Source organism: Phalacrocorax carbo, chromosome 6 (assembly GCF_963921805.1).
Source record: "Phalacrocorax carbo chromosome 6, bPhaCar2.1, whole genome shotgun sequence".
In the NCBI taxonomy this organism is placed as follows: Eukaryota; Metazoa; Chordata; class Aves; order Suliformes; family Phalacrocoracidae; genus Phalacrocorax; species Phalacrocorax carbo.
The window spans coordinates 50,215,492-50,227,581 of NC_087518.1; the positions used below are offsets into that span (position 1 = coordinate 50,215,492).

General features: G+C 36.6%; 1 protein-coding gene across 10 annotated transcripts in view; it reads right to left on the reverse strand.

Annotated features, from left to right (window-relative positions):
• The window catches only part of MAST2 (microtubule associated serine/threonine kinase 2), a 199,728-nt gene that overhangs the window by 122,000 nt on the left and 65,638 nt on the right, over window positions 1–12,090 (reverse strand). The window contains exon 2 of one of the 10 annotated variants that reach the window (XM_064455194.1): window positions 8,690–8,848. The exons of the other annotated variants lie outside the window; for them this stretch is intronic. Within the exon in view, the coding sequence (XP_064311264.1) occupies window positions 8,690–8,737 (48 nt within the window). The 5' untranslated portion in view covers window positions 8,738–8,848. The remainder of the gene's footprint in view (window positions 1–8,689; window positions 8,849–12,090) is intronic. 10 annotated transcript variants of the gene reach the window in all.

The following is a 12,090-nucleotide window of genomic DNA, read 5'->3' on the forward strand; positions in this document are numbered from 1 at the left end:
TTTTGCAAAGGAACAGTTTAAGACCATCATCCACGTCATGAAGAAATCCACATGCCAAGCACCATGTGAAAATTTGGAACAAGCAGATGCCAGCCAGTATTTACATCTTTGTAAGCAGGCAACAGAGTTCCAGCTTCTCTTTTTACCCTCAAAAGTGAATGGTCTCTGATACTGCTTATGTCTGCTGGGCTCCAAACCGCAGCCAAACTAAAACATAAATCCTTGACAGAAGTGATGAGAGAACAGGCTCTGTTGCTTCATTCCCAGATAATAAATATTTTTACAGCAAAAGCAAATGGCCACAGAAGTTTTACATTTGCATTATGTGTATAGGAAGACATTCACCCCCTGGAAATATAAGGTGGTTACATACTTAGTGTGACTCATTTTGGAGTTATAACACAAAATATTTCTGCGACTAGCGTTTTATAATTAGTTCTGGAAAACAACATTTTCAGTGAAAAACAAACATTAAATCGAAACATTCTCTCCTATCATCTCTTTCACACATACTTTCAAACAGGTATTTTATTTGCTTAGAAATATTTTAATTAACCATAAAGACAAAAGAAGGGGCAATTAAATGGTCCTCTCAATTTTGATGAGGTAGAACTGTAATAACCACCAACCTTACCTTAATTTTAAAATTAAATCCTGGACTACTTTAATTCCAAGGGAACAACATTGCCTGTCATGTTCACATGTGGCAAGGCTCTGAAGATGAAATATAAAATATGAAACTACAAAGTGGTGCTAGGCCAAACCCAAGGTTAATTTACAGATCAAACTGAGTGTGGTGAAAGGTTTATACTGGTGTTTGCGAGACAATCTTCAGGCTTAGAGGAGGTAGAACATATCTTGGGAAAGCAACATCTATTGCTTTCAAAATGAAAGGCAGCAGAGCTGGGAACTAAGGCACTGACTGACCTCATCCCCGGGCGTATTTTTAAATCATCACATCCAGGCCTATCCTTCACGTATATCATAAATTGTGCAAACGTCAAGTGAACTAAGGTTTTTGGATCTCTAAGATTTCTCATATAAAAAAGAGCATGTGATACATCTACACATCTTCCACAGATTTATTTCTGAACAACCTTACATTTAATGCAGTTGTATAATTCAGACTTACTTGGTGCCAAGAGATCTGTTTCAGAGTAAAGGAAAATTCATTCCCAATTAAAGTACTGGTAAAATACAGGCACCCACTCCCAAAGCGCAGATTTGAGAAACTGCAGACTGTGCCTAATGAACTTTAGTTCTGATGGGTGATTAGTGTGCTCTGTAATAGACTGACAGAAACAGCTGATTCTATTACAAGGACATGCTCTGGCTAGAATTTTCTTTCTGTTGCATTTAAATTATAAATATGAACTCTCTTGAAAATATATGAAGACAAAAAGAGAATAATCAATCTCTAAAACTTCTGTCTTCTGTCCTTTACCATACTCCAAATTAGACCAAACGCTGACTTCATTACTAGGAAAAGCCTCTCAGGTACTCAGGACTGCCTGTACTATCATTACTCTTCCATGCTATCAAGCACACAGCGCTCTTCACCCTCTATGCTTTTTGAAAGAAACTGCAAGTTTTCTTCATTCAGGTCTTGGCTTCAAAGGCAGATTTTAAGGTATATTTCAGTTCATAGCTATAGGTACAGAAGAAATTTCTGAAGCCTTTGCAAGACTTGCAAATTAACACAAGACAGTCAACAACTGTCATTGAACAGGCCTTTTCTAAGAGGATTTGGGAAGGGGCTTTTCCTGAACCTGGCAGATCTCACAACAGCTGGTCGAACCAACGTCCTTGTCCACACTTGCAGGTTCAGTTCAATGCACGGTTAAAGCATTCAGCTCACAATAAGTTCTGGGGAGTCAAAGGCTCTTTAATACCTTGTTTTTCATTGTCTTCACTGTACTGTAGAACTGGAACACCAGAATCTAAACCCGTGCTTCTCTAATACACATTTCATGCAACCTACAAAAAGTTGTACATACTTGAAAGAAAATGTAGCATGTAAAATGTAAACTATATTACAGGCAAATTTTTAGTACATCAAAAAAATTAAGTACATAAGTGGTACAAACACCTGAAAACCAGCTGTATACCTCTGTGCAAGCTCTCTCACTGTTCTTTTTCAACAGTTTTGTTGCAATTTTCTTTTGCCTATCCCACTCCACTAATAAACAACCCCAATTCAATAGCTTTTCTCAGAGTAAAGTTAAAATTTTGATGTGCTTGCCACATATGTTGGAAGGCATTTTGTACAAAGAATATTTATTGTAGATGTTAAAACAGTTAATTTTCACAATACCCACTAATCAGAAAAAAATTCTTATTAGACTTTTCACATACACTTTTGCATGTTTGTTTGAGAGGGATCAAATTATGAAGAAAAAGCTATAGAGAGAAAAGCTTAGTGACCATCTGTGAAGAAATAACCTAAATAGCTTGCAAAGAAAGACTCAGGATTTAATTTTCCAACAGCAACCTTCTACCTCCATGCTCTTTGGTATGGTAAGTTGTCTTCTCTATCAAGAAAATCCATCTCCATCATTAATCCATATTTAGGTATTAACGTTTTCTCTCAGCCAGTGCTGCCACAAGCTGTGTGACTCACCAAATTCTCACCAAGGAAGTGCAACTTCAGCGGCCAGAACCAAGGATTAATAAAAGAATTGAAGTGATTCTGTGAGGTCATTCATTGTATACAGAAAGCCTGAATTAAGATCATTCATTCTCCTCTAAATTTAAATTCTGTCATAACTGATATTTTTCATTTCAGGAAAAGCAGCTTAGAAACTGATTAAAACAGTTCCAACATATTTGACTTTTTTTTTTTTTTTAACATTTTCACTTTTCCATTTCTTATGAAGTAAAAGCGCAGCAAAGAAACACCATCTTTCCATTTTCCATCTAAATCCTATTCTTGGGGTTAAAATAATACACCAAATTCACTGCTGCATTTTAAGCATTTCAGTTTACTTAAGAGGAAAGATACACCTTCAGACAGAAACATTCCGAATTTAAGGGTTTATTTTTGATACGGACTTTGTGTTTGTTGAATGGGGAATTTTAACACTGGAAAGCAAAACCACCATCTAGTCTAGAAATTAGAGATAATCAGCTAGGGTGGGGCTTAACTAACATACATAAACCCAAAGTAATCCCAGTGCAGCTTCTGGGGTTACTGCAGATTTACATATATGCTAAGTGGCATCTTAGACTTAACATCTTAAATGGACTTTTCTCGCTTATTTAAAAAAAAAAAAAAGTCACTGGTAACACTCCTGGGTTTTTTCACTGTTATTAATTCCCCGCTATCTTCTTAAAGACTATGACTATGACTTTTTTTCTGCCCATCATTTATTTTTATATAAGTATTTATCTTTGAAACAAATTTAGACATCAGCTTGACATTTATCTAAGAAAAATACTGAGATGGCTCACACAGAGACAAGAATTATCAGAGGTTTGGCAAAATCATACGTATCTTCAGGGGGAAAAAAAAGCAAGCTTTCAGATGTAGTAAGTCCACTGTCTTACTAGAAGATGAGCCCCTGGGAAAGTACGTTGCTTTGTTAACGTGGTGTTGGAATATTTTTCAGCTGGAGGTAAAGCAACTCAAACCATGCTCCCTCCCCCACCTGAAGCTGTAAGAAGCTAGCCAGCATTTATGCCTCATCTGCTTAAATTGCAATGTACAACTTTTAAAAAAAATAAAATCAATAGACATTATGCCTACTTATTTAAAAATCAATAGACATTACAGATGAATAAAATATTCTTTTCATTTTCCCAATAATTCTAATTGAATATTTATAAGCCTCCCTACCCAAGTTTAACATTAAATGCAGATGTACACAGAGCATTTAAATGTGTACGGGTTCTAGGACGCAGAAAGAAATATTTGTAAAATAACCACTGAAGAAGACTAAACCTTATTTTCAGTTTTAATGCTTCAAGTTTTGCTAATTTCAGTATACTTAAATAGCATTCCACTGCCTCTTCAGTCCTAGAGAGATAATGAACAGGATATAAAATGGATAAAGCAAGTGACTGACAAAAAGATAGCATTTTCAAAACAATATAGCGACCCCACTGCACAAACTTCCATTCATTTAAATGGAAAAAGTAGGAAATTAAGTTCATTGTACTGTCTGAAAATCTCTATCTGTGGTTTCCTTCATACCTAACAGGCTTTTACCTTCATAGATTCAGGTATTCCTATCAAGGTAAATAAGTCTCTGAAGCCTGAGAAATGCAGGGAGCAAAATGGCTCAAAAAGCCAATGGGCAAATAATATAATAGCAAGATACAGAAAAGGGAAATGAATCTGCCTACAATGCCAGTTAGCTGCCATGTGCAATACTGAGCAACAGAGCAAAACAGAACTTAGAACTGCTTCCACATTAATTCTAGAAGACTGAAAAATAAAACAGAACTATATTTGGCATCGAACAACCACTCTAACAGACATCCCACACACCTACCCGCAGGAGGATAACCTGTGGGATAGTGTTGTCAGTATCTACTTTTCAGAAATGATGGATTAAGATGTATGGGCAGGGAAATGGCTCTGTACATGAAGTTTACCAGGATAAAAATATTACAGAAGAAAAGCATCATGGAATCTCTTCAGGCAGGAATCCTACCCTGTAACAGCAAAAAATGCAGTTCCAGGCCTGTGTTACCAACTCTCAGATCAGGACAGTAACAACCATCACGAATCATTAAATAAAATTAGAGAAGCTGCAAAGTTAGGACAAGTCATGAGAGTGGAAGATTCCAGTTGTCTACCACACCGGGCCAGTGCCTTATTAGGACAAGAAACAGAGAGAATATTTTGGACATAATAAAATAATTTCTTCCTAGAAGACCCAGTCTGAACTCCAAGAAGAGATACTCTTTTCGATTTATCTCCAGTCTTCTACATTCTTTTTAATTTTTAGTGCTCACAGCATGATTCTGTCTTGACTGAGGTGCAGCATACCGCCTGGGCAGATGCCTTCAGTCCCAAAAGTTTGATAGCTCCCATCACACCTAATCCCTTCTTTTTACACCATTATGTCATCCACACACGGGGGCTGCTAACTGAAATGCACCACCTCATCAGCAGCACAGAGGCTAGCACAGTTATGATGGGAGTACCCTCTCATGTCTCTGAAGGTCACATCTATGAACCCCTCCACTAAGTTACTGCAGTTCAGATACTTTCAGCTTAAAAAAGCAAACCTATTCTTAGTGCTGGGAGCTCCCTGAACTGCATACACATGTTAAAGGCCTGCTCCCTGACTACATAATCACATAGTTTGTATTCTCTGCAATAACTGGAGAATGCTTCGCTTACACGCTAGATTTTTACTTGTATCTTGTGTTTAAAATGTGTTAGTTGTTGGAAGCTAATATTAGTTAAGCATCTCCTTTTAGGGTGTGATTAAGATTACTCTCTTCCCACACTATTCTACCTTATTAAGCAAATTAGAAATAGGTAGAGATATATCCAAAAGCATGTTTGTTTTGTTGGGTTTGTTTTGTGGGTTTTTTGGGGGTTTGGGGTTTTTTGTTTGTTTGCTTCATTATTTTTTTTAAATGCTGACCTGAGGCATTCTCTCTTCACTGACGACAGCCAACCTTTTTGTTGTCCCGTTCACTGTACAAATCAGAGAACTTTGTAATTTGTACTCCTGCATCTCTGCATTCTGATACTGAACATTCTCAGTATCCCATATGCTCAGACAGAAAGCTGAGTAATGCTTTAGGCATATGAAACACCTTACATAGAGAAGTAAAAAAATAAATGCAGAAGATCAGAAGTAAATTATTTCAGCAAAATGTTAGATAGGAGACCTCAGGTTTTCCATTAATTCCAGGGTACAGTACATTAGTAGATACTGCACAAGACGAAACGTGCAGATTTTCTGTAAATCCCTGGCAGCGTGAGGAATTTATTAGGTGAGCGACCAGTGCAATGCCAGAATCAACATATACACAACTAACTACTCATACACCCACGTAAGGCCAGACTAGTACTAATTTCAAGAAGGATAGGGGAGAAACTGTGAACGGTTTGCTGAAGACAATGTACAGCTGCAGTCTGGAAAAAAAGGCAAACAAGCTGTTAGGCAGCATCAAGAACAGGATGGAACATAATATGGAAATTATTATAATGCCATTAGGTCAATCAGAAACACATCAGAGCTATGATGCCATGTCTGGTTCTGGTCATGTCATTCACAAAGACAAATCCCAGACTCCCAGCCAACACCGCTAGCTACTATTCTTAAAATTCATTTTCCTATGTAATATATTTACTTGACCCTGAAACTAGAAAAAACTCCAAGCACCAACTTTAACGAACACGTTTTTAGAAGAGAGGAAATAACTTGACCTTCAGGTCAAAAGAAGAGAGGTAGATTCAAAGGTCTGCAGTGTGACAGCACAGGCACTGAGCAGTGCCTTCCATAGTTCAGCAAGGAGCATCTCCAGTTCATCCAAGAGAAATTAATATTCAAAGGCTGGCAGCCACCATACCAGCAAAAGTAGTCTTTGGCTGCAGTGAGGACAGTCTCTTGGATTCATGGAGTAAAAATCAAGTGAGAATTCCCATGGAGGAAAGTAATTCTAATCAAAGGACAATGCTGGCACAAGAAATGATACATACAGATGGGTGCATGTAAATGCGCTAGAAATGGAAATTAAAAGTTACTAATTTTCCTAAGACCACACTCGCTTCTGAAACAGTAACAATACAGATTATGAAGTGCCTACATTCTGTGTGGTCCCAAAGAGATACAATTGGACCATGTATATACATTATTCCATCCATATGTATATACACACACATAATTTCTATTAATACACACACACACACACACAAAGAAATTGTGTTTTCTTGGGATAAATCGAAAGCTCACATGTTTTTGCTTGTACATATGCAATCTTCAAAGAAATCAGAAGGCAAATTTTGCTCCAATGCACTGATGCAGCATAGATTGTGGTATTGTTTATAACACCTTCTTTTACAACTGACTTCTTTCTTTGGCAAATAAAAGGCTTAAGCGCCACAGGTTTCTGGAATGCATTTTCTAGACGTGCAATTTATGGAAGCATTAAAGAACAGCCTACAATATATAGAACAGGCAAACTGTGAAAGCTTAGCACAAGAGGAATTTTCCTAATCTGCTTAAGAACAGGGTTTTTTTAGTGGCAACATGGCTGCTGCTATATGCCTGTGTTTCTCTGCACTAAGCCTGTTTGCTTTTTGTTTTCTGTTTAGTTTGATTCTCGGGGGGGGGGGGGATTAATTGTTTTTTGGTTTTTTGCCTCCATGGTAGGATCGCTTTATTATCTGATTTTATGGCTGCCACTGCCTGTTTCTGTGGGGGCATTTCTTTGTTTGTTTTGTGGCTCATCTTCAGTGAATCCTCTCTAGTTACATATAATCTTTCTGGCTTTTTACTCCACTCTGTACACTGTACTACAAGTTACCTTATGGGAGATTAGCTGCAAGACTATCAGCCCCAATTTTCAGCAAGTGAAGACTACAGAAGGATCTGCCTGCTGCTGAGGTCCCAGCTGAAATACTTCTTAAGCCACAAATGTGTCATTTGGGATGGATGCAGCTACATGACCACATCTTTTCACAAAAGGATGAACTCCAGTACAAGGAATCAAACTGGTGAATAAGACACCATGGATCAGGATTTTTTCCAGGAGAAGAAGATGCTACTGAGAATCAGTCTAAAGGTTTTCTCATTTGACTCCATTCCACCAGCAGCTATCGTGAGCTGTTATTCCAGGTTTTTGCATCTCTAAACAATAAGGCTGTCACCAATGAAAAAAGAATTAGCACCTTTATGTTAATCAATGAAAATATTTACTTTAATTTTGACTTGGTTATTAGATTTCCTGTTACACATACTTATGATATGGACTTTGGAAACACACTGGTTGATCAATCTCCACCATTAATACTGCAATAAAAGGAGCGTGTCAGGTCTCTCCTGATCAGCTTCTGGACATGAAGATGCAAGCTTTATAAACTGAGAAAGGATTATTTCAGATCTTCTGACACTGACCACTGGTAATATTGTTAATGCATCAGCGTCTTGTGTTATTTCTAAAAATTCAAATTCTGTCTACTTTGGCAAAAGTTCTACTTTGTCCACCACCAGGGGACAAAGGGATTCTATACAGTATCTGGCTGTTCTTTTAGTAGTAGCTTGTTATTATGTCTTGTGCATCAGAAAGTAACCTCCCACGTCCAAAAATCAATTTCTTGTAAAATTATGTCACTGCTTGGCAGTTTTTCCCACTTTTATCCTCTGCAATGCTTTCTCTGCTGAAAGTCCAAATTGTGTTTAGCAAGCATTCTCATTCAATATTTTGCTGTCAGTGGCGTTCTAATCTCTTTCCTGCAACCAGGAGTTACTGTCATAATCCCAGTGGCATATCGGCTGCCCTTACAAATTGCAGTTAGGTTCTTCCCATTGTTTTGAGATTGTCCTTGAGGAACAAAATAAGAGGACTTATTTCTCAATTAATTCTCAAACTGCCTGCAAACCAGGCTGTGGTCAAACTACTGCAAGTGGTGAGGTAAGGAGAGGACACAAAGCTGCCAGATCTCCGTTCAGATGCAGTAGCTAGCCACGTGCACAGCTACAAGTCCATTACAAGCCTTACTTACATTATCTTCATTAACTTTCTTAACACTCGCCTGCTCTGGTGAATTCATCTGATGTTGAAAGCTGACTTCTGTTTCTGTTTGTTCTGAGGTTAGATTTCCATCAAATTTGCAGCTATGTCTTTAATCTTCCAGACCAAAATAGTATAGATGAATTTTTACCTGGATCAAAAATAGGAGACCTTATTCACATGGGTAATGTTAGCACTTTTCTTCTAACGTTAGTACTAATGTTTGTACTTTTCTTGTTGAGCTAATACTGTACATTGTCCCCATATGATAGTTCTGCTTTGTATATAGTCAATCCTGTGGCGTTAGGTGTATTAACTATGATAAATGTTCTGTTTCTTACTTGATACTCATATTTTTAGTTTAAAATTTTCATGAGCTGATCTTCATGTTATGATTTTGTATTTCCACAAGCCTATTCATATAGCTATTACACGAGTTATTTAAGGAATTATGATTCGTATTCTGATATCTCTTACACTATTTAACATGTGTCAAAATAAATAGTAGAAAAATCCTTTTTAATGCAAAAGAATATCTGCATGGATATTACACAAATCTTTATCAACTGAAATACTATTTGAAGATTTCCATTCCAAAGCAATTACCACTCCTGCAGAAGAAAGCAGCTGACGAAACAGGGGGCAAAAAAGATCAGTACTTAATCCATTATCACATCCCAGTAATGCTAATCTAGGTGTAAGATTAATTTGGGCTTCAAACATATTAAAGCAGCAAAATAAGATTTGCTTCCAGAAATGTTCAAAAGACAGTACATCCATATGACCAGATTCAACATTCACTGCAACCTTTCTTCCATAATATGCATTTGAAATCAACTCTTTCAGTTTATAATTTATCTCAGAAGTTTAGTAAAAGGTAATACAAATAGGTGGAAGCATTTACAAGACCCAAACATGGATTGTAATATGGGAAACAAAACTTAACTATTCGCTAGATGATCTTCTCTGCTGGGGCAACTAAAAGACACAGGACATATTTCCCTTTATGGGAATACCATAGGATCCAATGCAATCCTTTTGCATTAGGCCACAGTACCGCCAGGACCAAAGCAATTGTTTTAGTATTTCTCTCATATAAACTTATAAAATTATTTCAAAGTAGCATTTTGTTTGTTTCCATCTATGTTTTTTCTATTTTTTTTTAATTCTATAGTTTTCCCTAAGAACTCGATATCTACCTGATAGCTGGATAGGTATATGGTCTTTTTGTTCCTAGTAGTCCTTGGTTTAACATTTCAACATTCATTATTCTCATATTACCTCGTTTTTAATTAAAGCAGATTTCCTCTGAATTTAAAATTTTAACCTTTGAAAACCAATATAATGTTCTGATTTTATGAATGTTTACCTTATTGTGCTCTCAGCTGTATTTTATGATCTTCAGAGTTACTTTGACTCCTTTGTCTACATTTTCCAAGAACAAGTCTTTAAGTATTTAAGTATTTAACAGTAAAGAGAATGTTATTTCAAACTGACCCAAAAAAGATACCTTGTTCAAAAACATCTGTATGGTTGAAAGACTGTGAAAGAGCAGAAACCAGATTTGTAAGAGAGGCTAGGTAAGTAAAAGCCTACAGTATGGCTCAAACTGTTCCAAAATATTATGCTTAAAGCCAATTTCTAGCCATAACACCATCAATCACTGTTACACTAATAAAAGGATTTTATTCTATTTTTGCTTTTTTAAAATGGACATTCTTCCAAGACTACAGAGTGGCAGAGAATGTGGGACATGGTTGACATTTAGGAAAGAATCCCCATTTTTTTCAAGAGTTATAGAAGGTTTTTTCCCCTGTATTTGTATAGCATAATACAGTACCTAAACTTGCCTGATACACACATATCAAACAGGAATTTCATTCATTTCACTTTTTGAGAGTTCTATTAGAATTGACTCAGCATCTCAAACTGTCTGAGCACTTGCCGCTTTCACATACAATTTGGATCACCCATCCTTCCTCATCCTAACAACAACTTGTTCCACGCAAAACAACTGCAAATTTATGCTACTCTCTGGTTCATGAAAACAAACTGTTCATTTCTTCCGTTTTATGAAATAAAAGCCAGATCAACCAACTCCATAAAAACACTCGGCAAAGACCCAAAATTCCAGCCCACATACAAAGGTAACCTATTTTTATTTCTATAGCTAAACATCTTGCTGTGTTTTTTGGTTTTTTTTCAGGAGAGTAGGGGGTTCTTGAAATACCAAAAGGAATTATTTTAATGCTCTCTCAAATCTGCCTCCTAGGAGTTTAGAAGCACTAATTCTTCACCAGCAATACTTGGGGAGAAATTGAGATGGCTACTGGGGGAGGGGAGGAAGGAAAGCAACTGTTTCATTTAAAACATTACTTCTCAAGTGGTCAGGTTTCATTTGCACAATGCACCCTGCTGCCATTAATTTAGCAGCCCTCTATCTAATCAAGCATACTTCCTGACAGAAAAGTAGAATATTGAAATGGTTGTTGTTAAACTCCAAAGTCTTCAGGAAACTATGAAGCCTCCTTTCAAGTCCCATTATACAACATGCACAGTTCTGCGACACTGGTTGACTTCACTGGCAGAACAACCACGATCTGCACACTATGGTTTAAGGAAAAATGAGGAATAACGAAGAGAGGTAAAGCCCTCTTGTCAGAAGGCTTTAATTTGCCTACAATGGGGAATTTTTGAAAGTTCAAAAATAAAATAGAACTAGTTGTTTCTTGAAATACTCACTTTCACCTATACTACTGACCAGAGAGCATCAAGAGACCCAAGACAACAGTTTTCAAGAACCCAAAACACCAATACTACAAGGCTTTAAAATATCAGTATATGTATTAAGGGTATTTAAAATTCATCTTACATTCAGGAAGAAACTAGGTCACCCAAGGGTTAAGGAATAAAAGAATGAAAGCCATACACCAACTTCTTAAACAATAAGAAAACACATTTGTTTCTGGTTGAAAGGTCAAGTTAGTAAAATTGTTTGTTAGCATTATATTGTCTGCTAAAAACACAAGCAAGAAATGGAAATCACTTCAAGTAATTCACATAGTAAAGACCAAGAGAAAAATAGAAAGAAGTTACATGCAACGCAGTAACCAAACTAACCTTCTATGAAGTCATTGCAATATTACCTCAAATGCTATTTTGTTTGGGTTTTTTTTTTAAAAAGAAAAAAGAAAAAAATGGTTATCTTGTGGTACACAAACACCACAAAAAAGGTGAAGTTATATGTGCAAGTAATGCAAAGCAAGTTCTACCCCAAACTCCTCTCATTCCACTAAATCTCTCCCTTCAATTTTACCCAAGTTATGTGGATGCTAGCTTTCAAAAAATTGTTCTGTTTTAAAAAGTATGAGTTAAGTACATGGAAAATTGGCA